The following is a 27,313-nucleotide window of genomic DNA, read 5'->3' on the forward strand; positions in this document are numbered from 1 at the left end:
TTTTAGGGCATTAGTAGGTTATACTTGGGCTTTTAGACCTCTCCACTGCCAGTTCTGTCAATGCCTTTACCGTCAAGTCATATCTAACCACCCATCAAACACCTTCAGGTATTGAAAAGATAATTCTAAGACGAAACACTCTCCCTCGCACGTATCGTCCTTGCAGTAGCGAACGAATGGCCTTGAGTTTAGTGCACCTTTTCGCCTCCAGATACTCTCTCTCCACGCCCACTGACCGTTTTGGCTGGTGGCTCTACAGCAAAAAAAAAAAAAAAAAAAAAAAAAATCACCTGTAATATTTATTATCGCATTTTCAATCGTATGTCCTACAAAGCATCTCTGTTCGTCTGGGGTCAGCGGACCAACCCACCCTTGAAGCGTTCCTATACCTACGTCTCCAAATTTTCCATTACTATCAGGCATTTTTGTAGCTATTCGTGTATAATTATCATCTAACTCTGTCTCACATCCTAAATATGAATTTTGTAATGTGTAAACTGAAATATAATATGGTAGTCCTAGAAGTACCGTATCATCAGTAAAATTAATTGATAAAAGTCTAATAGGTAGCTGCGCGCGGTGGGCGGGAAGAGATGGTATATAAACTCGCGCTCGCTGAAAAGGCTATATACTTCTGGAATATTAAGAGATGGAGACATGGCTGCTTATAGGTAAGTGTATTTTATCACATGTATGTATTTTCAGTAGTAGGTAACCCGGTCTCACAGACACCAAATATTACCAAATTTCTTTCCTCACGTCTTTGGTTCACAGTCATGATTAGGCTATTGGATAATATAAGGTCAGAGTGTCTTTGGTAGTAGTCTTTAGATGGAATTGGAGTGGTCGTAGTAATTATGATAAAAAGAGGTTCATTTTCTTGATATTACACTGTTGGGTCAAGTATCTGGTTAGGCTAAGATGACAGTTTACACACACACACATATATGTGTGTGTGTGTGTGTGTGTGTGTATAAGGAACATATGCACAGAACCAAGACATGCACTCACGGATGCATACATTATAATTCACATGCTTATGCATACATCTATAAATACGCATTCACATATGCAGACACATATGTACATGAACTCGTGTACATATAAATGCACAAGATACACGCAAGCACTTAATACAGCCGAAAAATTGCTACAAAACTATTGTATGTGAAATGGACTTTGTGGATCGATCGACATTGTACTAAACCTATTGTCACAAGAAATTACACCAAAAAGTAAAATAAGCCTCTTAGGTTTAGTCACCTAACTTAAAAAAAAAAACATACAGACCACCATGGTACAGTGAAGTATAATAAGACTTTACCAAGTTTGGGAAGCAGTTTGATCATGTCGATAGTAAACAATTCCTTGAAAGATGATTATTCAGTACGTCGACAGTGAACAATCTAGTCCAACTAGATGTCGTAAAACAAGCAAGGACCATGTTGTAAGAGATGTAGACTAAAAGGGCCTTTTGTACATTATCAGATTAGTGGATAAATGGAATCTGGAGTGATGAAATTGTAAATGCAGACCACAAAAGTTCAAGTTGAAGAGAGAGTTCTAATGATGGGGGAGGGTGTGTCACCACAAGTGCAAACCTCCCTCCTACTTTACAAGCAGAGGATTACAAAAACCGGTAATTACACGAAAGTCCACATGCATACACACAGCTTATTAATAAACGCACATAAGTCTGCATGCATACACACACACACACACACACACACACATCTTCGCACATGAACACATGCTCTTCAACAATTACCTTGACCTCGAGTGCACCATTCACTCCACCTTCACCACTTGTCACCAGAGATCCTTTGTTCCCCAAGACGCGGTTCGCCACCGCAACCGCATCGAGACCATCCGGGCCTCATGCAACCAGTAACAAGAGTAGCCTCATCCCAATCAGTGTATATGTCAAATAATCACCTGAATGCCACCTCATGTTTATATATATATATATATATATATATATATATATATATATATATATATATATATATATATATATATGAACATACACTTACACAGACACACACACATGGGCACTTATGAACATATATAGCACATGAACTCACACATTACACGCGCGAAAACACAAGTTGTATCGTTATGTCTTTATCGACAGTAAGCTTTGTAACTTGATGGCTTTCCTTGATCTAAGATCTCCTTTTTGAAAAGCATCCCCCACTTCAAAACTTCATAGATTATTGTTGTTTTACTTCATACTTTGATATTTCATTTACACTTATTCATATAAAGGCCTGGCCTCGATGAAAACAGTCAAAATGCAAAATGTTTTCCGTCAGCGAAGCAACGCTGTTTTTCCCCACGCCCGCTTCACAACCTCAAGATAACCATTACAATAACGGGAGTAGAAGACCTTGCAGAAACCTCCACACCCCCAGCTGTCGCTAGAAGCTGATCATTGCGTTTACTTTTATAGGAGTTCCTCATAAGGATTTTATCCCGATACACTATGTCTTGTGAAAACTAGCCAGGAGGATGTTTCTCGATTCAGTCTAGCTCAAAGACGTTTTCTTTTTTTACGAGTGTTTCACATTAGTGATTCATGTAAATACCTCGTGGTGACTTAAGAGTTCTGGGTCATTAGTATGTATATAGTATATGTTAAAAGCATTCATGTTTTTTTTTCTTTTTTTTTAATACGCCTTGTCAGTGTGCTGTTTTCAGGGGGCATGGACATTGCCATGGTTTGTTAAGGAATCTGCTCACTAAGTCAAAGGATATAGATGCTATGTTCAGACACGTATTAAAGCCCTGTTAAGGGGTTTGTGCTATATTTAGGGATATGTTCAATACCACGGTAATGGGCACGGTTAAAGGACGTGTTCAGTATCGTGTTAAGGGACATGGTTATTGCTATGTTAAGGGGTATGTTTGGTTAACGTGTTAAGGTCTATGCTAGGTTAGGGGGCATGCTCAGTTCTATGTCAAATAACATTGTCAGTGCTATGCTAAGGGGCACATCAATGCTGTGGTAAAGGGAACGATCAGTACTGTGTTATGGGACACAGAAAGTTCTGTATTAAAGGGGCAGGGTAAGCGCTATGTTACAAAAGAAATCTATTGGTTTGTCTGGGATGATTAACTTCCTTGCTAGTTTCTGTAGGAGGGAGCAATTTCGGGGCTGGGGGTGAGTAGCTGGACATCCTCGCCATTAAAAACTTACCACAAAGGGATACAGTTGCCTTTTTTTTTTTTTTCTAAGCCCTTGACCTTTTCCACTATCCCAGTGGGACAGGAGCAAAGGGGGGAAAAAATTATCTCTGCCGGAGTAGATCTGTCTTCTAGGAATCCAGGGTACGAGGTTCATATAAAAATATCTCTATGAACATCCTAGTCAACTCGATACATTTTTTTTTCTTTATAATCAGTGATCGTATCTTTTGATGCAGGTCTTTTTTTTTCTTTCTCTATCGTATAGCCTTGAATATGAATTCCTGGAAATGCTGTCAAACTAGTAAGACCCAGGGTTAGACAGACAATGTTGAATGGGTTGTTATCACAGACAAGTAAACTTAGAAGGAAGATGTGGAAGAATGAACGATGAGAACTTTTCACTCCCAGGCTAGACTGTGATGCTAGAGGTATGGGAAATACTTAAATATTCAGCTAACGTCAACGTTGCGTTACCTTTGCCACCACCTACCCAGCAGAGAATGAGGAGGTTAAGCCCTTGAACTTTTCATCCACAAGTAACTACAGACTGGTTGTCACGCAAGAGGTGGTCGTTGTTTACATCTTGGTGTCCGGCTAGGCTGTTTAGAGTTCTTTTTCACCCCTCATGCGTCTCCTGATTGTACGACCTACCTCTTTTTGATTGCTAACAGGTTATATACACTTTTTTTTCTGTATCTTCCTTCTGTATATTCTTTTATTAACCCGCTTTATACTCTTATCTGATCTTTGAGGACTCTTGTCCTGTGGCCTTCGCTGTGAAATAAGGTGAAATACGTGATGGGTTGACGTTATACAGTTGGGTTTTGGCTGGTTGGTGGCTTTCCATTGTAGGACGTATACTCGTTTCTTTTTTTTTTATCTTAGATAAATGTCAGTGGACCAGACACATGCAGTGCAGGCAGGCAGCTACGACAACGAACAACTTGACTGGAAAGGTTAAGCCTAGACTAGTGGGTGAGCAGTGAAGGTCTTTACCATCACCAACCATCCTAACCTGTCACAGTGGCGAGCCGGAGTAGCGTTGATGAAAAAGAGGACATTGCTGAATCATGTAACAGTGGAGGGTCGGACGAGGGAGATTCAACGGAACCTGGGCTATTAAGCGGCAGGACGGGCGTCGGAGCTTGTGGTCTTGAAGGGTAGGGGTAACTTGTCGTAGGTTATGGTTTAGGCTGGACGTCCATTGGGAAAACCTAGCCTGACCAGTGGTTGACCTTTTGCGAATAACATTCACACTGTTACCAGGGTTATGGCGTGCCTTTACCAGCCCACCCAACGACGCCACAGGTAGTTACAAGACATTTAGCAAACGTGAGGCTAGGTTTGGCGAGCGTGGATCAGTTTAGGTTGGGATTACTTAGAAGTTAGAAGAAATCAAGGCTTATATCATGCTAACGGAAATTAGCGAAGCCTCTTGTCAATGCCCTCAGTATCTAAAGAATGAGATTTAGATTAGGGCAAAACGAATTGCTTAATGTACATTGTGTACAAAGTTCACTTTCGATTGAGTGTAAAGTTGCAGGGCTCAGTTCCTGGAAGCAAGATGGTGAACGAACCCACTTTTTCCTTCTCCCTCTCTCTTCTCCCGCACTGTCAACTTCTGTTTCTAATAAATCGGAGAGGAAAAAAAAAAAGATGGAGTATGACCGTAAGAAACCTGCAGCCGATATGCAGTGTTATAAACAAGGAAGTCGTATTTACTGGAACTTGAGAAGTCGGCAAGACATTGCAAGGCTAGGATAGCAAACTGATGTAATGAGGTGTGCTGGTCAAGGTGGTGGTGTGCCAGCCAAGCTGACCTGGAAGTTAGTAAGGAGGTCAATGGGGTTGGGGAAGAGCTCGAATGAGGTTAGGGGAAAGGTGAGAAAAGAGTGAATGTATTGGGAAGGGAGACGCAGGTTGGGCGGATGAGGAGGGGAATAGAAAAACGAGAATCAAATCATAATTAACAAAGAAAAAATTGCAGGATGATTGAAAAAAATAGGATGCTCAAAGGGATAATGAGAAGTGTACTTAAGAGGAAATAAGGAAGGAGAAGAAAGTGGGTATAAGAAAAGAAGAAGAATCAAAACAGAATGGCACGAGCCACCATTACAGTGTGATGCAAGGTTGATTATGGCCTGAATCCCGTCACTTTGGCGGTGCACGTTTCATGGTCGTAATTAAGAGCGCTCTAGCACATCGTGAGAAGGGTACTTTATATGGTCAGCATAACCTTGGGGGGGGGGGGGGGGGCTATGTGAGAGGCAAGGCCAGGAGAATTCCAGACAACTTTCACTGTCGAATATCTGCACACCCAAAAGGTCGGGAACCTTTGCGTCATTAGCGTAATTTACTTAAATACTTTCCTTTTGTTGTTATGGGTCTTTAATACCTCAAAACATGCTATCAGTATGAAACCAAAATTTGACACTCTTCAAGGTAAGTCATCTGATAATGTTGATATAAAAGCTGAAAAGTCAGGAATATTCTTCGATGGTCAGTTTTTTCAAGGAGAGAGAATGTCAGCATAGTTGAACATCACTTGGTTTTGCTTTTGAAAATAGACGCACCTGCGCGCGTATCTCTCTCTCTCTCTCTCTCTCTCTCTCTCTCTCTCTCTCTCTCTCTCTCTCTCTCTCTCTCTCTCTATATATATATATATATATATATATATATATATATATGTGTGTGTGTGTGTGTGTGTGTGTGTGTGTGTGTGTAAATACAAATATAGGAAATGCGCAAATGTAAGCCTGTCACCCATTGCTTCTGTTTCTTCCCCACCCATTTTATCAATCGGAATTATGGAATATCAATTCCATGGTCCCTTTCTGAGACTAAGGATCTATTATACATATTTACCATCGTAGATAAACAAGTGCAGTAATCACAATCAAATTTACACTGAATGTAAAATGCTAGCTGACCTCATTTTGTCCACTTCGGAGAAGAGCCTGCGTAGGTGTGTGTGTGTGTGTGTGTGTTAGCTCAGGTGTCTTGGTTGCTGAAGGTAATTCGCGTCCACATTAACTAGGTTGCTGAAGGTAATTTGTGTACACATTATTTAGGTTGCTGAAGGTAGTTTGTGTACACATTATGACTTATAAAAGCTTATGATTACTCCAATTATCATCAGTTCTCTACAGATAGAAAGTTGGACATCTAACTCTAAAACAGTGTCAAATAAAGTAAGGCATCTAACTTTAAAGCAGGTCCTTTTCAATACGCAAAATGGAACACATATATGTATAGTGCTGGATTTAGTGGCTACCGTCTTTCATCAATGAAGGCAAAAGTTTTCGAAGACATAGAGGGGCCATGGAAGACTGATTATCACAGACGTTAGGTTATGGCTGAAGCATTGGTTCGTGTCAGCGGAATCCTACTACCATGTAAGGTCACTACAATTCTCTCCTTATCATTTCTGTTTTCGTAACTTACTCTGGAAATTATTATTATTATTATTATTATTATTATCATTATATATTATATATTATATATATATATATATATATATATATATATATATATATATATATATATATATATATATATATATATATATATATATATGCCACTGGGGAACTAGTAATAATAAACACGCTGATCATATCAAAGGTCTTTCGTTATTTGATATTCGTATCATTTCACAGTTTTATGGACATAGAACGAAGCACCTACCATGTTCAAGACTTTTAAGTAATGACAGGGTCATAGTGATATCTTATACGTTGACTAAACATCAATCTTTCACCTCAGATTAGGGGTTACGTAACGTAATATAAAAAAAGAAAGCTTCAATTACCTTTTTTTCGGTCAGTTGGAGGTAAGTGGATGATATCGAAATACACGAGGGTTTGAGATTAAATGACTCAATCCATGTACATGATGACTTTATAGGCTCACGATTACTTCTTTTTTTCCCTTTGTCATAGAGTCTTCCTTGCCATAGTGAAAATATAAAGTTGATTTATCTTTTAACTTGAGAAAGGAGAAGAACGTGTGCGTTACAGTGGACCCGCTTAATTCCAGTTATCAACCACAAAGAACATGCCCAAATCAGAATAATTCTTGGAACTTGTGAGACGTGTTTAGGAGAGTATTTGATATTTAACTGTAAGATTTCGTCACCGAGTAATGGAATGTAGGCCGAGCTAAAAGGAGGCCAGTGTATATATAACAGCAGTTGTCCGTATGCTACAGTATTTATTGTTTATGTTGTTTTCAAGAAAGTGTTTACGGTTTATGATGTTTCCAGTCATTTTTCAACCTTCTAGCATATTTTGGATTTGTATTCTAGTACCTTTTTCCTTGTAAATCTGGAAATGTTGCACTTCAAATGCATTATCTTTTTTTTTTTTCTCGAAAGTCATTAGAATCTCATTATCGTCGTCTTGGCAATGTAGGCGACCAATAAGGATTCGTAGAACTCAGGTTACAGAAAGTTGATATCCAATTTGTAACATCTCCCTATGAAACCCTGCAGGTTTTAATGTCATGGATTGGGCTGGCGCGCCCGCTGTGCACGATCGCATACATACAGTCTCAACCGATGGCGCTGGTGTCATGTAAGATTAGAAAAAAAAAAAAAAAAATGCGTGTTTGTATGAGAGCAGTTTGCTTCAGGGAATTTTTTATTTTTCGAGTGTATTTTTATTGAATGGGCAAGTTGTGTGAAAAGCCACATCTTGGATAAGTACGGTATATGGGCTGTAAACCGATAAGTTGGGTTAATGAATTCATTTGCCAGTATCTTGGTGCGCAAGTAAATGCTTAGAATAAGATAAGACTTTGAGATAATGTACAAGTAAGCGCACAGTATTATAAGCTAAAGAAATGACGGACTAATCATTATGTTTCTGTTCCATCCATGAAGTTAACCTCAGATTAAACAAGGTGTGATGATTATACGTTGAATATGAAACGCGTTTCATTACACTACTGTCTCTGCTAAACTTCATGAACTCTGAATCTCATGACGGCAAATTATGGGTCGAAATGCGCAGTTTCCCGCACTACTCGGGGAAGGAAGACTAACACATCTGGTCCAGGCAATTACCAGCACAGGGCGACTGGGTTGGGTAACTGGAAAGACTGGACGGGGAACGTCCATCAGGTTTCTAGCGTAAGGAATGCCCTTAGGGAAAGAACAGAGCGATGGTGAACTACTAATTAAGTCCAGAGGGGTTGTACTGGTCACGTTCCACACACAGCTGAGTTGTTTGACCTTCTATGTCATCTTATGTCACCTGGTTAAGTGGCTACCCACCCTCGGTTTAGTCCACCATGCCATAAAAAGGCGATGGGTTTCATATTTCTTGATCCACCACATGAGAAGCGTAGCGCGTTGTGTGCCCTCCTTGATCTGTATCAAGTCTTGGCTTGCGTGCCCATTATACTGAGTGGATGTTGAAAACTGGCCTCACACTCGAGATGATAACCGTCCAGTCATCCTATGAACGATAAGATTTGTTTTTGTTCTTTTAGGAGGCCATAATTTTCACTACATTTATCAGCAACTTGACAAGTGCAGAGTAAAGTAACATCATTCATATATATATATATTGTGCAGGATTGCTCAGGCTGGCTGGGGAGGGATTTTGACACGATCGGGGTGGATGGCGCTGGACTCTTGATCAAAGTTGTGAGCTAGGTTGCTATATATGCCGAATGAAGCTTCCGTTAAAGAAGAATGACGCCGCGTTAAATGGCATTGAAATCCTTAAAGCTAAAGTCAGTTACTGTTAAGCGTGCCGCTGGACCATATACGTAGAATATCAGCATTAACTCCAAATGAAAAGGAGGTTAAGTTCAAGCTTTCCAGACCTTTTTGCCGAAGCAGACCATAAATATCAGAGTTTTCAAACATTCCATTCACCGTTTATAATTTTCTTGACAGCATTGTATCCTACAAGTTTTTATGCTCGTCGTAGATTTTTATTATGGTTCATTATTATTTCATATTTCATGTTTACCACATTCATTCACTCACGTTTTTTCTTTAACCTTTTTTTTTTTTCTTCTAACCTCTTAGTAATGGTTGGTTGGTTTCTGTCCATGTTTTTGTCCCTGAGCGGTCTAGCTGTTTACTACATCTTGGCGACGCCCTCCTACTGGTTGAAATGTCAATGTCATTTTGGCCATGCCCTTGGCGGAGCTTAGCTAAAACCACCTGCCTTTGTTGCAGCCATTACACCTAACTACCTACACCGCTAGTTGATCTTTTTCTTTTTCTGTGTATATTAAGTATGTTCCGTGACACAGGATGATATTTAATTAGCCTTAACTTTGCCTTAAGTATTGGTAGACATTCTCCAGTGGTAGTTTAACTAAAGCTCATGTATGAGGCGATAACAGGAGGCAATTATGAAGCGTAGGTGGGTAGTAAGGTCGTGCGAGGGAGCCTAAGGATACAGTTTTTTTTTTTTTTTCACGCCATGTTGGAAAAGGAGCAAAAATAATGGCGTTCGTGATAACATAATGCCGTTCTCATTATGGCGGGAAGCGAGTACATGGGTTAATGTCTTTCTCTCTCTTCCAGGGTTAGCCACATCTTTGGTGTTGGCGTCCGAGGCTGGCGGTGCAGGAGCGACGCGCCTCCAGGGTGATCCTTCTTCCTCACAGCACCCAGCCCACGCCCACACACACTCCCCACCGTGTCCTCACCCAGACGCCTCTTCCGTACCTACGACAACGTCTCTTCTAAAGCCCGATTATAAGATCATCACCGAACTGCCGAAGCCCAAGCCAGGATTCTACCTCAACAAACAGTTCCAGCAAAAGAAGGCAGCCACAACATCTCGCGCGAATATCGATGCTCGAGAGAAGGTGTTCGAGACAAAAGTGGGAACTCTTAAGTTATTTGAGCCTCGTAAGCCCAAACCAGGCTACTACCTCAATCGTCAGTTCCAGAAAAAGACTCAGATTACAAAGGAAGAGGTTAAGAAGACCCCGAGGAAAATTGTGGATGACAGCGGGAGGTACTGGACGGTAGCTGAGCTTCCAGAACCTGAGGCTGGGTATTACCTCAACAAGCAGTTCCAGAGACGGCGGGTCTTCCCTGTCCAAGACTCGTCAGTCAAGAGTGACGCCAAAGTCCAGGTCTTCCTGCTAACGAGTACTGAGGCGCCTCTGGTGAAGGTACCACACACCACCCTTCCCCTCGTGACAGAATCCCCAGCCATCAACTTCGGCCATACGGCCTCGACGGGTACCAGTCGAGATGCGAACTTCTACAACGTATTTTCCGTCCCAGAAACGGGGCGTAGGCCCTCCGATGATGTTCAACAGCCCTTCGCCCATCCCTGTCCCCAGGAGGTTCCCTCACGAGAGGAGACAAAGTCCAGCATCCCAAGCGGCCGTGAGTCGTCTGTACCAGAGGATGACAACGAGGCGGCCGATATCAGAGCTGGTTTTGGACGACCGTCCACTTTAGCTCAGCTGCTCCAGCGAGAAGACGCATCGGCCAAACTAGACACCGAGTCTCCTGCCGTCACAGAACAGCAGCCGCAGAGACAGAGGCCGCAGACGGAGCAACCGCAGGGACAGAGGCCACAGAGACGACAGCATCAACTGAGGGCCCAGACGGAGAGGCAAGAGAGACAGAGACCACAGAGAACACGACAGCAACAGAGGGCCCGTGCCGAGCAGCAACATGGACAAAAGGCCCAGGTGGAACCGCAAAGAAGACAGAGGGTTCAGCAGCAGAGACAGAGGGCCCAAGAGGAGCAACAGCCGAGAGAGAGGGCTCAGCCACAGAGACAGAGGGCCCAGCAATTGAGACTGAGGGCCCAGCAACTGAGACAGAAGGTTCAGGAAGAGCAACAAGAGAGACAGAGAGCCCAGGCCGAGCAGCAGGAGAGACAGAGGGCCCAGGCCGAACAGCAGGAGAGACAGAGGGCCCAGGCCGAGCAGCAGGAGAGACAGAGGGCCCAGGCCGAGCAGCAGGAGAGACAGAGGGCCCAGGCCAAGCAGCAGGAGATACAGAGGGCACAGGAGGAGCAACAAAAGAGACTAAAGGCGCAAGCCGAGCAACAAGAGAGACAGAGGGCCCAGGCCGAGCAGCGGGAGAGACAAAGGGCCCAGGCCGAGCAGCAGGAGAGACAGAGGGCCCAGGCCGAGAGGCGGGAGAGACAGAGGGCCCAGGCCGAGCAGCAGGAGAGACAGAGGGCCCAAGAGGAGCAACGACAGAGAGCCCAGGCCGAGCAGCAGCAGCAGCAGCAGGAAAGACGGAGGACTCATGCCGAGCCGCAGGAGAAAAGACAGAGGCCAGAGGAGAGGCGCCTCCAGCCGAGGACTAAAACGGAGAGGAGGACATCAGGGTTCAGCTGTGAGGGACGAGAGTATGGGTACTACCCTGACGTAGAGAGCGACTGTCAGGGTTACCACATCTGTAATCCCATCTCTATGGGCGGTGGCAGCATGCAGTTCCACAAATACAGGTACAGTGAACGTTGTTTCTTTTTCATGGACTCGAATTTCCACTTCTGCCATCTTTCGTAGGAAGGGAGCGTAAATGGCCCGGATTTGTACCCATTTATAGTCATTCATCCGCTTCAATATTTTTCCATTTAAGGAAGATTTTTTTTTTCATTCAGCCTTTTAATGAATTAAATTTCATTCATCTGCAAGGAAAATGGCCCGTTCAGTAATGAGCTTTAGATTGCAATACAGTTATGTAGTTACATTACCACTTATAACTTCCATTTGAAAATTCGACTGAGGTACCCCAAGTTAAAACCTCTTAGACCTTTTATTTTGTTTTACCCTCCTAGACTTGTTTATTTCCTGATTCCCACTAGTTAATCGTAGTCTCAAGAATCCTTCTCCGCCCTTAAAAAAACCTGCATCCTTAAGTCGTCATCTCCGGTCAATACAAGAGCAAGATATGTATTGAAGTTGAACTTTCCACACTTGGCTCTCTCTACCTTAGTCGTCTTGGGGACTCGCGTATTTTACCACAGTTTTGTTTACGTATTTGATGTTCACAAGTCACATGTGATGTTCACAAGTCACGGCAGAGGTTAGGAAATGATGTGGACCTTATCTTTCCAGTTTCCAGTGCAGTCCGGGCATGAAATGGCACCAGGGAAGTATGGCATGTGTAGCAGCGTCCTCCGGCGACCATATCTGCCAGATAGAGGATGCCTTCCGTTGAGTTCGTCCGCTTCACCGTCGGCTACGGCTTCGTCTTCCCCGCCCGTCGGATTCTGCGTCTTGTTTCACCAACTGTCTCTTCGTCTTGTCTAACCCGGATGCTATGGACAGACCTCTGCTGTTCATATCCGTGCCTATCCCCCTGACAGTTCAAGATTTTTAAAAATGATATTTTTTTATTGTCTCTTGTTGAGAACCATGAATTTTACAATCTTATTTTTCCGTAACACTCTTGTATTCCGAAATATGTTTCCAACAATTATGCAACTAGAAGTTTTCATGTAAGATTTTAATGATAAAATATCCTACTATAGAAGACGGTATTGTGAAAGAAATACACCTTTTATTAGCATGTTTCTCTGCAGGAAAGCGAAAGCTGGAAAATATCAAATCAAGGTATAAAAACGTGTTGGGTATGATTCTGAGATGCATGTAAAAGGAGAGAGATTCTAGAGATAACTTATATGATTCTGGTGTCTAGATTTGTGCCACAGTGGGAGCGAGCTGCCTGGGAGTGTCTAGATTTGTGCCACAGTGGGAGACAGCTTCCTGGGAGTGCCATGTGATTTTTCACAGTGGGAAGCAGTTCTGAAAGTGTGATGTAATCCATCACAGTGGGAAATATTTGTGTCTGTGCCCTCTTGTACAACAGGATGTGCTGATTTCCCTTGTCATGCATATGGCCAAGACTTTCAAACAAGACGGGTGTTTTTGAAGGCATTATACCCCTTTGAATTCTTGAGGTCAGCGGATGGGGGTCAGAATACAAGGTCAAAGGGTCTTGTTGACTGAGTAATTAATATCAGTAGACTGGATTATTAATATGAACCACACACAGAGTTCTATATCTGGTTATATGTGACAGGGTCAAAGATCATGATAACCAGTCTAAGCAAACTAGAACAACATTTGAATTGTATACACCGTGTATGATGACATGGAATAGATATTGACCAAGCTATGGCTACTTCAAAGAAAGTTTTTAAGCCTGAAAAACATCTGGAGATCTGGGGAGTCATAGATCAAGGTTGCAAAATCGAGTGAGCCCTACACGAAACATTTCCCATATGGATTTCTACGTCTGATTGATATTCTAGAGGTCATGGGTTAACATTATCTGTGGCTAAAGGTTACCAGATGTCTTTGTGAACAGTATCTATACACTTGGAGAGTTAATTAAGTAAACATGTTCCACTAATATAATGTACAAAGTCGTATTTCTGATCATGTCTTGGAGGTCAGGACTTCCATTGTCTGTAAGATTTCTCATCTTTATGTTTCGTCGGTTCTGTTGGGAAAATTATACCTCTTTCCAAGCCAGTTGCAGATAATCTTCGTGTACATGAAATTTAGTTTTTCATATTCTCGTACCGTTAGCGAGGTCTTTGCTTCTTGTCATGCGCATATGTCTTATATGTTTATGTAGCCAGGTGTAAATCTTTCATGAGAAGGTCCAGTAAACATGTACACAGTCATGCATAGATTATCATACAAATCAAGGTTTTTTTAATGAGCATTTATTTAATCGTATGCCTAAATACGAAAGCAAAATTAGACAGACAGACTGACCGACTGACTGATTGTCCCACACAAAAACAGCGCTGAATGTCGAGAGCGAGAGGAGTTGGCCTTGTACTTTACGAAATTTCTCAGAATCCTCAACAGTTAAAAGCTAAATTTGTGCGAGGAGTGAAAGCGTTTGTGGGAGCTGAGGTAATGTGAATCTTTATAGCAGATAATCACATAGAAATTATGTGAATGAAGAAATATTATCTGAGTAGCTGTTAAAGCTAGAGATGTTTTTATCAGATGACGTAAGTGAATTTTGTATTTTCTGCAATGGATATTGGCTTGCAGATAATGTTTTCGGAAATAGTAGAAAAGACGAAAGTGACAGGGCCACATACAGATACAAAGATAAAAACAAGTGAGGACTCGTGGATTTTTCTTGAATGTTGTATCTATTCTTTAAGTCCAACTTAGGATAAAGTTCAGGGTTGTTCTTTTTTTGCTCAGGTTATTTCAAACTGTACACCGAGATGTCATTTATGAAGTCTTGAAGGTTTTCAAACAATCAAACTTTTATTTTGGGCTCGTCCCTCATATTCTTTGATGCGGAAAACCTCCTTCCAGGCTTACCAGGGAATTTTATCCCCAGCTAAATTTCCTAGGGTCATTTTCAGATCATATCATCTTCCTTTGATTGAATATGTAATGCTGTTAGGAGTCACACATTACTAAATTTAGAAATATATGCCACCTGGAACTGACTGGTTTGTTGATAAACCATCAGCCTCAACAGTTCAAAACCAAACCACATCAAACGATCATCAGTTTTTTTTTTTTGGGTCAAGCTCAAGGAAATAATATTAGATACTTTGCGGTACATTTGTATTGTTGACTGTGACATTTGTTGTAAGCGTGCGCGACACAGCTAAACTGACGATCATTCTTATTGATTGCTGATTAATTTTGCTGTTGTACATACTTTTATGCTCACAAATTATGTGAAAAAGATATTGATATGTAAGACTGTTATTCGTAGACTCATTTCCTGTGAGACGGTTGCTACACAAATGACGAATAAAGTTGTTTTACAGGACCTGTTGTTTCAGGTCTGTACTGCTGAGTGGCTTTCACCAGTGCCAGCCGGTATATGATATCATTGGACATATACATAGTGAGAGTGTATGTGGTCTTAGAATTTTCGTAAGGTGTTAGAAAATGTTAGGTTACCGGTTATGATATGATGGCCATAATAACCCTGACAGTTCATATGTCTAAGGCCCCAGTATCTCACCAGCTCACATACCAATACATACATGTAAAGAATAATTGGACAGCAGTTTAACATGAATGTCTCCAGTTAATGTGCTCTGGGTCAGGAATGATGATACATGAATTATTTCACTTTTTTTTAAACGTTACCATGACTTTTTTTTTTAAACGTTACCATGCCTTTTTTTTTGTTTTTGCCTTCTTCTTTGATACATCTTTTTAAACACTTTGATAGAGGCAATATCACGACTAATTGCGTGGAATACAACACCTAGACCTCAAATTTTCACTCATTGAGACGATGGAAAATATTTTGAGAAAAATTGTCGGAAAAGGGGTACGTTTCAGTCCAACTTATATTTTCTTAGAAATGCAATGTAATTAAATGAGGGGGGCTTATTTGATTATTTTTTTTTACAATAGATTTGGGAGCAGCACATACCGGACAATTAAAAAAGTAATTAGTCCTCTGGAATAAGAATATGGCTGCTCAGCTGAAATATATTTTGACGCCTTGTAACTCAAAATACAATAGTTATGGAATTTTATATGAAAAATCAAAAGAAATTTTGAGTCCCAGGATAACTGAAAAATATTGTGATGGAATAGTACCACATCCATCAATTGAAAATGCCAAAATGGAGTTTGGATTAAGCCTATGAGACTTCTCGTATGCGTGCGTCCTACTTTTAAGGATATTATTCAGAAAGCAATGTTGGGAGTTGCGATAAAAGACCTTCAAGAACAAAAACCTATTGACCATAATGTCAAGGTAAACCAGGGTTGAACTTCTTCGTGAGCTGAAATAATCATGACGTTTCGAGTAGACGTGGGTGAATTATAGTCACCAAATTGATCATCTCTCAGTATTACTCATTGTATTTTTGTCACTTTGTCGTATCTAATTTTCGTGTATGTCTTAATGAATTAATGGTTATCATAGTTAAATTCAGCAATATATATATATATATATATATATATATATATATATATATATATATATATATATATATATATATATATATATATATATATATATCCCTGGGGATAGGGGAGAAAGAATACTTCCCACGTATTCCCTGCGTGTCGTAGAAGGCGACTAAAAGGGGAGGGAGAAGGGGGGCTGGATATCCTCCCATCTCGTTTTTAATTTTCCAAGAGAAGGAACAAAGAAGGAGGCTCAGTCCTCTGTTCTTAACAATACCTCACTAACGCAGGAAATGGCAAAATGAATAAATAAAATATATATTACTCCGTATTCAATCTACTGAAAAGCGCACGCAATTAATGTTTTCAAATCTTATTCATGAGAGACGCTGCTAGTAGTCTTCTTTTCCACCACTAGATGGCAGCCAAATCGTTAAAACGCATCACAAAATATCGCATGATAATCACGACAAGTTTCCTCTCATACCTCACATGTTCTCATGTTTGGGAATGTGAGGTAAACAAACGTCTGGAGAAGGTCCGGTTGTCCAACGTCCCTTGTTAACTACACTAAAACGGACTGAACAATTGAACTAATAAGGTGAGGCTTAAGCTCTTGATAGGATTTATAATGATAAATAGGTTAATGTTAGTTTTATTACCGTATCTTTGCTGATAAGTAAAAAAGGCCAGAAGATCGTATCAATGACGTTGTTTCACCATTGTTGTGAGGCTGAAGTGCTAGCGGCGCCCCAGACAAGTCTCGTGGGGTGTATAGATTAGTATGTGTGTATGGATAGAGCAATCCAGGCCAGTGTTCACCCTAATCAAACATTATTTAGGTAGATGATGAGGCTGAAGGTGTTTGAATGCTACATTTGTATGGACTTTGGTGTGTATGTTTCTTTTTACACATTATCCTGTTGGACGACTGTTCAGTGTGGCGGCTGTGCTTAGGGCGCCTGTAACACTTTAGTTCCTATTGGCTCATATATGGAAATTCAATTGAGTACAGAAAGTTTGCTGTAGGTTCGGCGAAGTACATCCATAATAGCGTTGGAGACTTTGAGTTTGCTAGTAAAGTTCATGTTTACATCAGCATTTTCTAGCTTCTTTGTGTGAATTTTTATGATTTGTTTTGCATTTTTTTCGATGATGTAATGCCTGCTTTATAATTCATAAGACTTAATTGGTGTCGCATTGTCACGCAGCATTCAGCAAAAGTTGCAACAGGTTAAGTTAGGTTCATCTAGTATCTATTTTTTTATGTGACGTTTAACGTAAAAGAAAAATGTTGGAGAGAAAGAATGTGTGAGTTAACCAGGGCTTCGCAAGTATTTGTAGACATAGCTCTTGAAGGAAGGAAGATTATATAAAGTGGGAAAGATAACAAAGTAAAGAATTTCATAGCTTAACTTTATGGAAAGAAGTAGGTATCATTACAGCCAATCCCCTAGTGGCCGGCCTTCACATAGAAGTTGCGGGAAGTAGCTGCCAATTGCATGCCATAGGTGGGTCCATACCCATGGGATGGGGATACAACAAGCACGTGAGAACTGTGGCTAAAATTATACTTTATGAAGAGAGAGAGAGAGAGAGAGAGAGAGAGAGAGAGAACAGCAACATCATGGTGTACAGAAAGGGAAGGTTGAAGAGAGGTGATGCCAAGAGAATTCATGAGATGGAATGCTTTTGATTCCACACTAGTTAACGGAAAGGTAGAGTGAAAGCTCCCCAGGTATGTGAGCAGTATTCCATTTTTGGCAAGTAAAACTCCTGTAGATTTGAAACAGCTGTTCACAAGAAAAGCAACTATGGCACCTATACAAGAGTATACTAGAGTATTTCTGTGTGTAGGAAAACTTGTAGATTTAGAGTAATTAGGGGGAGTTGATGGATATTATTCACTGCCACTAAGAGGGCAGACTACTGAAGCAGATTAAAGCATTTATGGAATATTGAGGAAAAAGCTTGTGGTACATTTTGCTGAGATGGAAACCAAGGAGTTGAGGCAGTTGAAAGTATGTTGAATTTATATGTTCAAAATGTTTGCCCATTGATTTTGCCTAAAATAAGTAACATTGGGAGTGTTTCTCAGGTGATATTGGCTTTCAGTGCTCAGAATTATCTCCTATCTTTTTATACCCACATTTATGTACATATTGAGAGATTGATGTGGGAGATAAATGAAATCTACAACTTCAGTGGTTTGAATGGGTACTGATGATATCTTTTGTGCTTTAAACCAATATTTATTGAAGGCTTAGGAATGCTTTCTTACAGAAAAGTATTTTAAATTGTGTCTCTTGATGTTATTTAAAGTTGGAAAAGTTAAACTGGAAGGATGAAAGCATTTTATTGTCTTTACCAGTAGGATAAAAAGCAATGGAGACAGAAGGTTACAGTGTCAGATTTTGGTTTTATTATTTCAGGTGTTACATGATGCAGCAGAACAAACCTACATATGCCTGATAGAAACTGAAGATGCATATTGCATCCTGTATGCTTGGACAGCCATTAGTGGATGGACAACATGACTTTGGGATGCCCTGCTGATTCTGGTAAGAACAAGCAACTCTTAAGCATGACTTACAAAGGAGGTGGAATAAAGCATGACTTACAAAGGAGGTGGAATAGAGCTTTATTTTTTGTAAGTTGTCTGGGCAAGTAAATGTATGTCAAGCTGAGATGGTATGCTTTATAGTATTCTTTATAGTATTATAGTATTGCTTGGTAGTATTCTAATTAGTGGTACTAACAAATCTTATTATATTTCTTTGATATATTGTTGAGCATTATATTAAAAGTGCTAAACTTTGCGTATTATCCACATGAGGAAAGTTTAAGAAAACAGGTTCTGCAAATTTGTTCATGTTTAAAGATGGTTCCACTTCATTATATTTAATGTTTACATTGTCAAATAGCTTGTTTGGCTGTAGTTTTTTAGTGTTTGTAAACAGGTTTGGTTAGTAACAGGGAAGTTTGATAATCATTTTTAAGTATTCCTTACCTTTCATTAAGGTAATTTTTGGGATGAGAGGTTATTGGATAACCATGCGGGTAGGTATCGTAAAAGTTGTACCAGTTACTAGAGCATATGCTTCACAGACATGTTTTATAGAATTAAGATGTCAGGCTGTCGAAATAAGGGGGGGGGGGGAAGACACCATAAGTGCAAAAACATATTTTCTTTATAGAAGATAAGTTCTTGCACCTATGATATCTTCATCACTTTGCTTCTGACAGCTTGGTATCTTGTTAAGTGCCACCATATGAGATTGATTTCATATACAATGGGTATAGATGATGCTGGAGGAATAATTGTTTGATTAGTAGACACTGGCAGCAATATGTTTTGAGGTTTAAAGTGTTAGTGTCAGCCTCACCTCTTCTCAATGTTGATCATTAACATCTTAAACATTGGCTGCCAATTAAGGATTAAAGGCTGAAAAGGCCTTTGATCATTAAAAAGAGAAATTGGCATTGAGTTCTGAATTGGGATGGTTTTGGGAAAATTGAAAATGAAAAACTTCATGCTTGAGATATTGTTGGGAATATATGCTGTGGAAAGCTGAATGTAAAATGAGGACAAAATTTCGGTATGAAGGTATCTTTGGAGATATATAGTGAATCTGGGACCATTCATACAGAAAGCATCTTGCTTCTGATTGAGAATAGGTATATGCCCGAAAAGGTAAAAAGAACATAAGAGTATAAAAGGTGGATATATAGGGCATGAGGGCAAGATGTAAACAAATAGTGGCAAATTGAAAATTGTGCTAGAGAGGAAGGACAGATTGCTGAGGGGAAAGGCAGTTCAGATGATTCTGGATGATTGACTATAAATTAATCACCCTAGAAGGGTTTTGTGTACAGGGTTAGAAGTGTGAATGGAGATGAAAGACTTACGTGGAGTTATCTTGGAGTACAGAGTGAATAGATTTTTATATTTGATTATCAAAATGTTTCTTCAGTACTTAAGGTTATGAATGTTGTGTGAGCTTATACACTTTGGTTCACCCCATGGTAGTAAAAGTTGAATTATAGATTTGAAAATGTAACTCACATTTGATTAATGCTATTTTTTGAGATATTTTAATATGTGATTAGTATCTAAGAAAGAAATAGTGAATGCAAAACATACTGTGCTTTTTAGTTTTTTTCTATAAAAAGGTCTGTTACACCTTGCTTTCATTCAACAGACACCATCACTGTCTCTGACTAGAAGGCATGGAGAATGACCAGCATGCTTATCATCTCAAGAAGTTGATTGAGGAGCTTACTACATCAGGTAAAGAAAAGTTGAATGAAGAAACCTTCAAGAAAGTGAAAAAAATTTGTAAATCCTCAGACATATATGTAATTGAATTATACAGGCTACTTAGTAAACAGCTGAGGAAGAAACATGCAGAGATAAGATACAGTGCTTTCCAGATTTGTGATGAAATCTTTCGCAGATCGCACTGCTTTCGTGAATTATTGCTCAAGGACTTTAATATTTTTGTGGACCTTGTGTTAGGTTTAAACCCACACAAGCCACTGCCAAAACCCGAAGCAGTTGCCAGAAAACTTAAGCAGAAATGTGTAGAGGCTATTCAGTATTGGTATGATAATTTCAGTGAGGGTTATGTAACACTGAAACTGGGTTATACTTACTTAAGAGATTGCAAGAAAGTTGACTTTGCTGAACTGACTGCCAGAACTGAAGCAGAGCGACAAAGAGCTGAAGAAGAGAGACAGAGAAATGAAGAAATAAAGAGAAAGAAAATTGAAAAGATTAACAAAGAACTTGAAGAGAGCTCAACTGAATTAAAGGATTGCATTGTGCAGTTTCGGAACTGCTTCAAGTTATTGATTCCAGATGTTCGTGATTTTTTCATTGCACTTGATGAGGAAGATACCCATCAGGAAGGTGGATTCATGCATGAAGAAACCATAAACCAAGAAGGGGGGTTCTTCCATGATGATGAAGGAGATGAAAAAGGGGATATTGAGTATGGTTCAGAGTTCATGCGTGGTCATGGTATCTTGAAAGGGACTAATGTTCAGATCAATTTTGAGGATATAAAGAAAGTCCAAGAAACAGCAGATAATGCAGTTGTAATAGAGAACCTTAAAGAGCATGTACATGTTCTGAAGACCAAGTTTTTCCCTCAAGTTAAGAAATGGGAGCAGATCATGAGACCTTACAGTGAGGGAAATGGGAGTTTGGTCAAACGTATCCTTGATCTGAAGCAGTCGGTTGAAGGGGCTGTGAAAATGTTTGAATCTTTGAAAATCATACCACGGGAGAAACCACTTGCTGCTCCTAATTATGATTTTGACAGTGATGATGATGATGATTTAGTAGAGGTGCCCTTTGATGATCCACGAGTAGTAAGGGCAGCAGCTTCTGAAGCAGCTTTGCTGGGTATTGTTAGTTCCCCTTGTGATGCAGGTACCTCTCATCCAGATGATCCATACAATCAACCATCAACATCTGGTGTAACTTGGGTATCTACAGAGCAGTCATTAAAAGAAACTGGTAATGATAAGAAGAAATCCCAGTCCATAAGATGTCCAGATGAGTACCTAATCAGTGATAGTTTTACACCCAAACGTCATCATAATCCTCTAGCTGGATTAAGCCAGGTATGGACGGCCACTCCTGACCTTCATGAACAAGATGAAGTTCAGAGCACTGGAGGTATCTTAGGAGTTGCAACACAAAGAGTAAATTTTGAGTTAACTTTTGAACCTGTGAAATGGGCTTGTCGAGCTCCACTTATGACAGGTCGCCTATGTCCTCGTAAAGATCGAGAGAAGTGTCCTCTTCATGGCCCAATTGTGCCTCGAGATGAAGCTGGGAAGCCCCTTAAACCAGAGGATGCAGCTAGGGAACGAGCAGCCCGGGAAAAATATGAAAGAGACCATCCAGCTTGGCAGGACCCTCAGCTTTTGGCTGAATTAAAGGCAGCTACGGGTGTTGATCTCAAAGTGACTAAAGGGCGAAAAAAGCACAAACGCAAGTATGAGAACTTGACAGACTTAAAAAAGACCACACCAAGGGACAGATTAGCCAAGAAAGTCCTTAGCCGCAAGGCTGTACAAAGGGTAAACAGTGCCTTATCTCGAGAGTATACATCAGCGCCTAGTGGGTCCTCTTGCTTTAACTTTGGCTCAAGTTAAGAGTGAATTTGATATAGTCTGGTGAGGAGTGAATTCAACAAAGAAATATTTGCACTTAAAGTTTTCAGTATGCAGAGTGTACTGGTTAATCATTAAAAACTGGATGATTTATATAATATGATAGCAGAACAAACTCATTCATAGCTGTATATAGATTGATCTTTTACAAAATGTGGATCTTTGCATGGGTTTTTGAGACATCAGGTGGTGTAACTGACAGGAAGTGTAAATGTCCTTGTCATAATAGTAATAGATTTACAAATATATTAGAAGCTAAAGACATGTCTTACGATGTTATTAGCATTCAGAGGTGAATAGAATACGCTTAATCATGAGTTATTTCATTTGTGGATTTAGTCCATACATGCATGTGCTAAAGACTAGCAGTAAACCTCAGAAGATTTTTGAATACTTCTTGTGGGTTTAACCCTCCTTCACTGACATAGTCACCATTTGAATTATGTGTACTAAGAAAAGTAAAAGCATGTATTAACAGAGTAGGAGTCTACCCTTGGGAAAAAGTAGAGGTAAAGAAGCAAGAATGGCTGTGAAAATTAGAAGTAGGAGGGACCTGTAAATGATTAGAATGGGGAAGAAGTTTCTGTGAATGAATGATACCATGGGAAATTCTGACAAAGAGCTCTGGTGAGTTCACCAGTCAAAAGAAATTTTGATGCATGAGAAATTTTTAGTTAGGTTATGCTAGCATAAGTGTTACCTTTCTGCACTGACTTTGTTTGTGCCAGATATTTCACGGTAAGTTTTCCCAGGATCTTAAGAAATTTGTTTTTCAAGGTGCTGTTACTTAATATTCACCATTTATTTATATTTAACTGAAAATGCATGTCATAGCCTGTGCATGAAATGTATATTAATATCATGTATATATTCCTGTGCATTAGAGAGTAGACCAAAATGGTCATGTTTGTTCTTGGAGGTAAAAGCCATGCCATCTAGCAGTGATTATATACTTTGACCACATTTACATTTTAGCAGCACTGATGATATATGTTTCCAAACTCCACACAATCCTCCAGGTATTGCTGTTTTGGTATTTCTCTGTCAGTTATTGTTTGAATTTAGAATGTATGCATCTTTTCATACTTCCTTACTTCAGCATTCTGAGTTGCTGAGAGAAACCTCATTCTCTTCAGGTTGTATTTTCACTGTGTAGCTTAGTAGTTCCTGTTTAACTTGTAAGATAGAATCATCATAGAGATATTGTTTGCTGATATTTTGAATACATCTGTTACTTTGTTGACACGGTGTTATGAGCTGATAAACAGTGAAAATTTTAAATAACTTTCTCTTTCATACAGGAATAAATGATGGAAGGGATTAAATGTGACTTGTAATGTCCTAATAGCATGACTGTAAGGTGGATGTTGTAGCATTCAGCATTTTGATATCAAAATGGAACTGACAGCACAAAGAAGTTTTTTTGGGGGAACTTGATTGCAGCTTCACCCTTGATAAATCCATCTTCACTTTATTCACTACATTTTTCATAGACTTATGTTCACTTCACCCTCAACTAACACATCTTCAAGAGCAAAACCAAAATTAAGTTGATCTGCAACAGATGTATCTTCTCTTCACCCCAGACAAACACATCTTTACTACATTACTGGCCTATGAACAGACTTGGAAGGGTCATTTCAAAGGCCATGGTGAGGGTGCTTATTATTAGAAAGAAAAATGATGATAAACATGAATTCACTTCACCATCATCAAGTGCCTCTTCTCTTGACAGTTGACAAATACATCTTTACGTCGTGCTCTGCACCACTGGTCCTTGAGGTTGACTATGACATTGACATAGCCATCTTGGTGGTTGACTAGAAATTGTGGCAGTCTCTCCTGATCTGCAAATAGCTTCCATTAGGACTTTTTTTGAATGGTAGAGCAAGGTGATCTAAGGAGCGAATTGTCATTTGTGCTGCAGCATCAGAGTAAGCATCACTCTCCAACTTTATTTTCTGGGGTGTGTTCAGAGGATTCTCATAAAAGCACGAGACACATACTTTTAACTCTATCAAGCTGAAGCATGTAGTCTAGGTGCTGTCTGAGGTCTCCTTACATAATGACTTCATCATGCTTGCGAACGCAGCTTTTCATGTTTTGGGAAGACCCAGAGTAGACTCCTCTGCTCAAAGACTTTGATTATTGACTGGTGCCACAGGAACTGGCCCACTGCTAATTGGTGATGCCTTCATATATTGAATGAAAGAAATTACTTGTTAATAGCCACTTTTCTGTTTTGAGCACTGGTGGCTGAGTGGTTATCTACTTCCCTGCCTCGCAAATTATTGAAGAACTTTGAGGTTCGAATCCTCACTGTTGTAGGGTTGATATGTATTGAATGGATGTGAATGTTGTTAAGCACTAAATTCAGTATACATATTTTAAGTTAGCCTAGGACTTATTTCTCAAAGGATCCTGATTTTAACCCAGGAACCTTTTTCCAGGGGCTTCTGCAGCTTTGACTGCACTATAGTCATTAGCAGGGCAGGATGTACTCCTTTGAAGCAAGAATTTTTTTGATGAGGCTGTACTATTTCTTCAGGTGAAAATGATACAGCCTTGCCAAAGGTGACAATGTACTCCTTTGAAACAATTTTTTTTTTAACAAGACTTTATTTCCTTTGGAGGGAAACATTGTTTTTGCTTATTTTCTTTTTGATGTTTTCATTCTTCTTTCCTGCTGTCAGAATCCTAACCCTGACCTGCATTTCAAGTGCCATTGATGTTGAGGATGCAGTGAAGATGAGGGTGTTTTGAAAATGTGTTTGTCACAGGTGAGGGGAATGTGTGTTTTTTGAGGATGAAATAAAGGTATGCTTGTCAAGGCTGAAGTGAGGATGTGTTTGTTTAGGGTGAAGCAAACATTTATTTGTGTTGAGGGTCAGGTGAATTTAGGTGTGGCGAAGGTGTGTTAGTTGTGGGTGAAGTGAAACTGTGTTTGCCGAGGATGAAGTGAATATTGGTTTATCAGTGCTTTATTAAAGATACATTTGATAGTATCTTCCACCGATGTAAATGTAATAGTGAGTGATAGTGCTGAAGGTCACAGATTGCATTCACTTGTGGATGTTGGCATTCCTCATGTTTATGGAGGAAGGGGATGAGTGAAGACATTTACCTATCCATTATACTGAAGATTATTGGGATTATTTATGATTGCTGCGTATTTTTGTCATCCCTATTTATAAATCAAGCATTTGGCATCAGGATAGATGTGGTTCATTGTACGTTTTTAGATTGCAAGTAAACTCTCGAGCTGCATATCACCAATGATAAATGTATTGATGCAGTGCAGTGTTTGTCTTAGTTGGCAATATTGTAGCCACTGGAGTGATATGTTCCATTCTTGCAGATACTACACAGTTGGCTAGTCACCAGAAACAGGCATGCTAACTAGCAGAAGAGTTGACAGGTCTGCAGGCAGTGTTAAAATGGAATCACACAACAATTTCACAAGACTGATGAATAATGTTCATGCTAAAGTGAGCAAAAGGCTGTGAAAAAATGATTGCCAGTTGTTCATGCTGATATGAATGAGGTAATGGCTACACTTAAGGCATGTGTGATACTATAGTTGATGTTTGGCAAGATCTGAAAGTAGGTTTATATGATATTCTTCTGTATGGAGCATACCATAGAACAGGATTCACAGTATTTCTTGAAGTCTTTGCTATTAAGGAGAGATTCTGAAGGTAAGTGATAATTTATTCCCGCAATATCTTGTAGAGGAGTATCTCTTGTGTAGTGGCCCCTTTTAGATCATGTCTCTCTTTAGGGTCATAACATAGCTAGCTTATCCAGTTGATGTCCACATCACATGTCTCATTGCATGACATGGATCTTATAATTTCTTTGAAGATGAACTCATCGCCTTTACTTGTTAGATACAGGAGTCCCATATTGCACTGCTGTGTACCACTGGGGCTGGTAGCCCCATTCCTTACTTTAGATGTGATGTAGCCAGTAATTTTGTGTTGAAAACCTTTTTATATAAGATGAATTTGATAGAGGTTTTATAAAACTGAACCGAATTCCTATAGTGTTTGTAAAGGTAGTATGATTCTGTTTCTTACAAAAACTTCATATCGCCTTAATGTAATTGTAGATAAGGCTTAAGGAGCCTACTGCTGTAGTATTATCTGTGGTAGAGTAGTGACTTTATATTAATAATCATGAGTAAAGATGTATGTAAGCAGGCATTATTAACATTTCCTGGGATGAGGAATATTTCCAAGTGAATTTTGTGTGTTTAATGATTTTAGATATTGCATGCTGTTAATAAAATTTTTGTATGATTAATGATTGTAGATATTGTAAGCTGTTAATAAAATGTTGAATTATTTTTACTAAGGGTTGTTTCTCTTCTTGTGTAGATGTCTGTAAAAATATTTTGGATTGTGGTGATCTGTGTTTAGTTAATGTTACTAGAACAAGTGTATTTCAGCACTGTAGATTGATACATGCAGTTAGAAGCAAGGTGATACATAGATATATGACTTTAGTTTATGTTTTAAGGATGAGGGTATCATTCTAATTCATTAACACATAACACACATGAAAATAATCAGTTTAGAATGCCTAGGTAAGGACAAGGATTATTTCTTTCTATTGTAGGAGCATGGTGAGTGAAATGGTTGAAAAGATTTGAAAGATAATGTTTTAAAGTATATAAAAAGAATGAAAATATTGATAATCCTTGTTTAGCATAGTATTTTGCTGAAAAACACTACAATTTGAAATGTTTTGAACAAAAATTGTTTTCTCATAGGGATACATATAATAATGATGGATTGTGTTCTGGACCCAGAATTTCTTGGACATAGCAAATTTTGTAATGTGTTTTATGCTATTAATTAGATCCACTAACATTAATGAAATATATTTAGATTTAAATAAATGTAAATAAAAGAGCATATGTAGATCATAAAGAAGGATAAAATTAGACTAACTCACGAGTTGTACTGGAGATGTTTGCATACTGAGACTGAAATTTATTTACACATCTACCTTTCATTATTATTTTAATGGAACCAGTTGTTCAGGAGGGTGAAAGGCGTGCAAGGAATAG

At 39.4% G+C, this 27,313-nt stretch overlaps 2 protein-coding genes across 3 annotated transcripts; both read left to right on the forward strand.

Annotated features, from left to right (window-relative positions):
• Positions 1-561: 561 nt before the first annotated feature.
• On the forward strand, positions 562-26,595 carry LOC139762496 (uncharacterized). Of its 2 annotated transcripts, XM_071687458.1 has the most exons (6): positions 562-671; positions 9,734-11,633; positions 12,247-16,654; positions 18,486-18,614; positions 20,256-20,344; positions 25,598-26,595. In XM_071687458.1, the coding sequence occupies exons 1-3, from the start codon at positions 650-652 to the stop codon at positions 12,347-12,349; spliced, it is 2,025 nt and encodes a 674-aa protein (XP_071543559.1). In that variant the 5' UTR covers positions 562-649; the 3' UTR covers positions 12,350-16,654; positions 18,486-18,614; positions 20,256-20,344; positions 25,598-26,595. The 2 variants fall into 2 exon arrangements, with proteins under 2 accessions (XP_071543559.1, XP_071543560.1); XM_071687459.1 differs by lacking the exon at positions 20,256-20,344.
• On the forward strand, positions 20,284-22,221 carry LOC139762564 (UV-stimulated scaffold protein A-like). The gene is made up of 2 exons (XM_071687595.1): positions 20,284-20,671; positions 20,915-22,221. Exons 1-2 carry the CDS (start codon positions 20,284-20,286, stop codon positions 22,219-22,221), a joined length of 1,695 nt encoding a protein of 564 aa, XP_071543696.1.
• Positions 26,596-27,313: the final 718 nt, after the last annotated feature.

This window comes from Panulirus ornatus, chromosome 43 (genome assembly GCF_036320965.1).
Source record: "Panulirus ornatus isolate Po-2019 chromosome 43, ASM3632096v1, whole genome shotgun sequence".
In the NCBI taxonomy this organism is placed as follows: Eukaryota; Metazoa; Arthropoda; class Malacostraca; order Decapoda; family Palinuridae; genus Panulirus; species Panulirus ornatus.

Excerpts from the sequence above, each read along its gene's own strand:
- LOC139762496 (XM_071687458.1), top strand. The coding sequence starts at position 650 with ATGGAGACATGGCTGCTTATAG. Across the intron at positions 672-9,733 it reads GGAGACATGGCTGCTTATAG|GGTTAGCCACATCTTTGGTG; the intron begins GTAAGTGTATTT and ends TCTCTCTTCCAG. Across the intron at positions 11,634-12,246 it reads ATGCAGTTCCACAAATACAG|TTTCCAGTGCAGTCCGGGCA; the intron begins GTACAGTGAACG and ends TTATCTTTCCAG.
- LOC139762564 (XM_071687595.1), top strand. The coding sequence starts at position 20,284 with ATGGAGAATGACCAGCATGCTTATCATCTCAAGAAGTTGATTGAGGAG. Across the intron at positions 20,672-20,914 it reads GTATTGGTATGATAATTTCA|ATGTTCGTGATTTTTTCATT; the intron begins GTGAGGGTTATG and ends TATTGATTCCAG.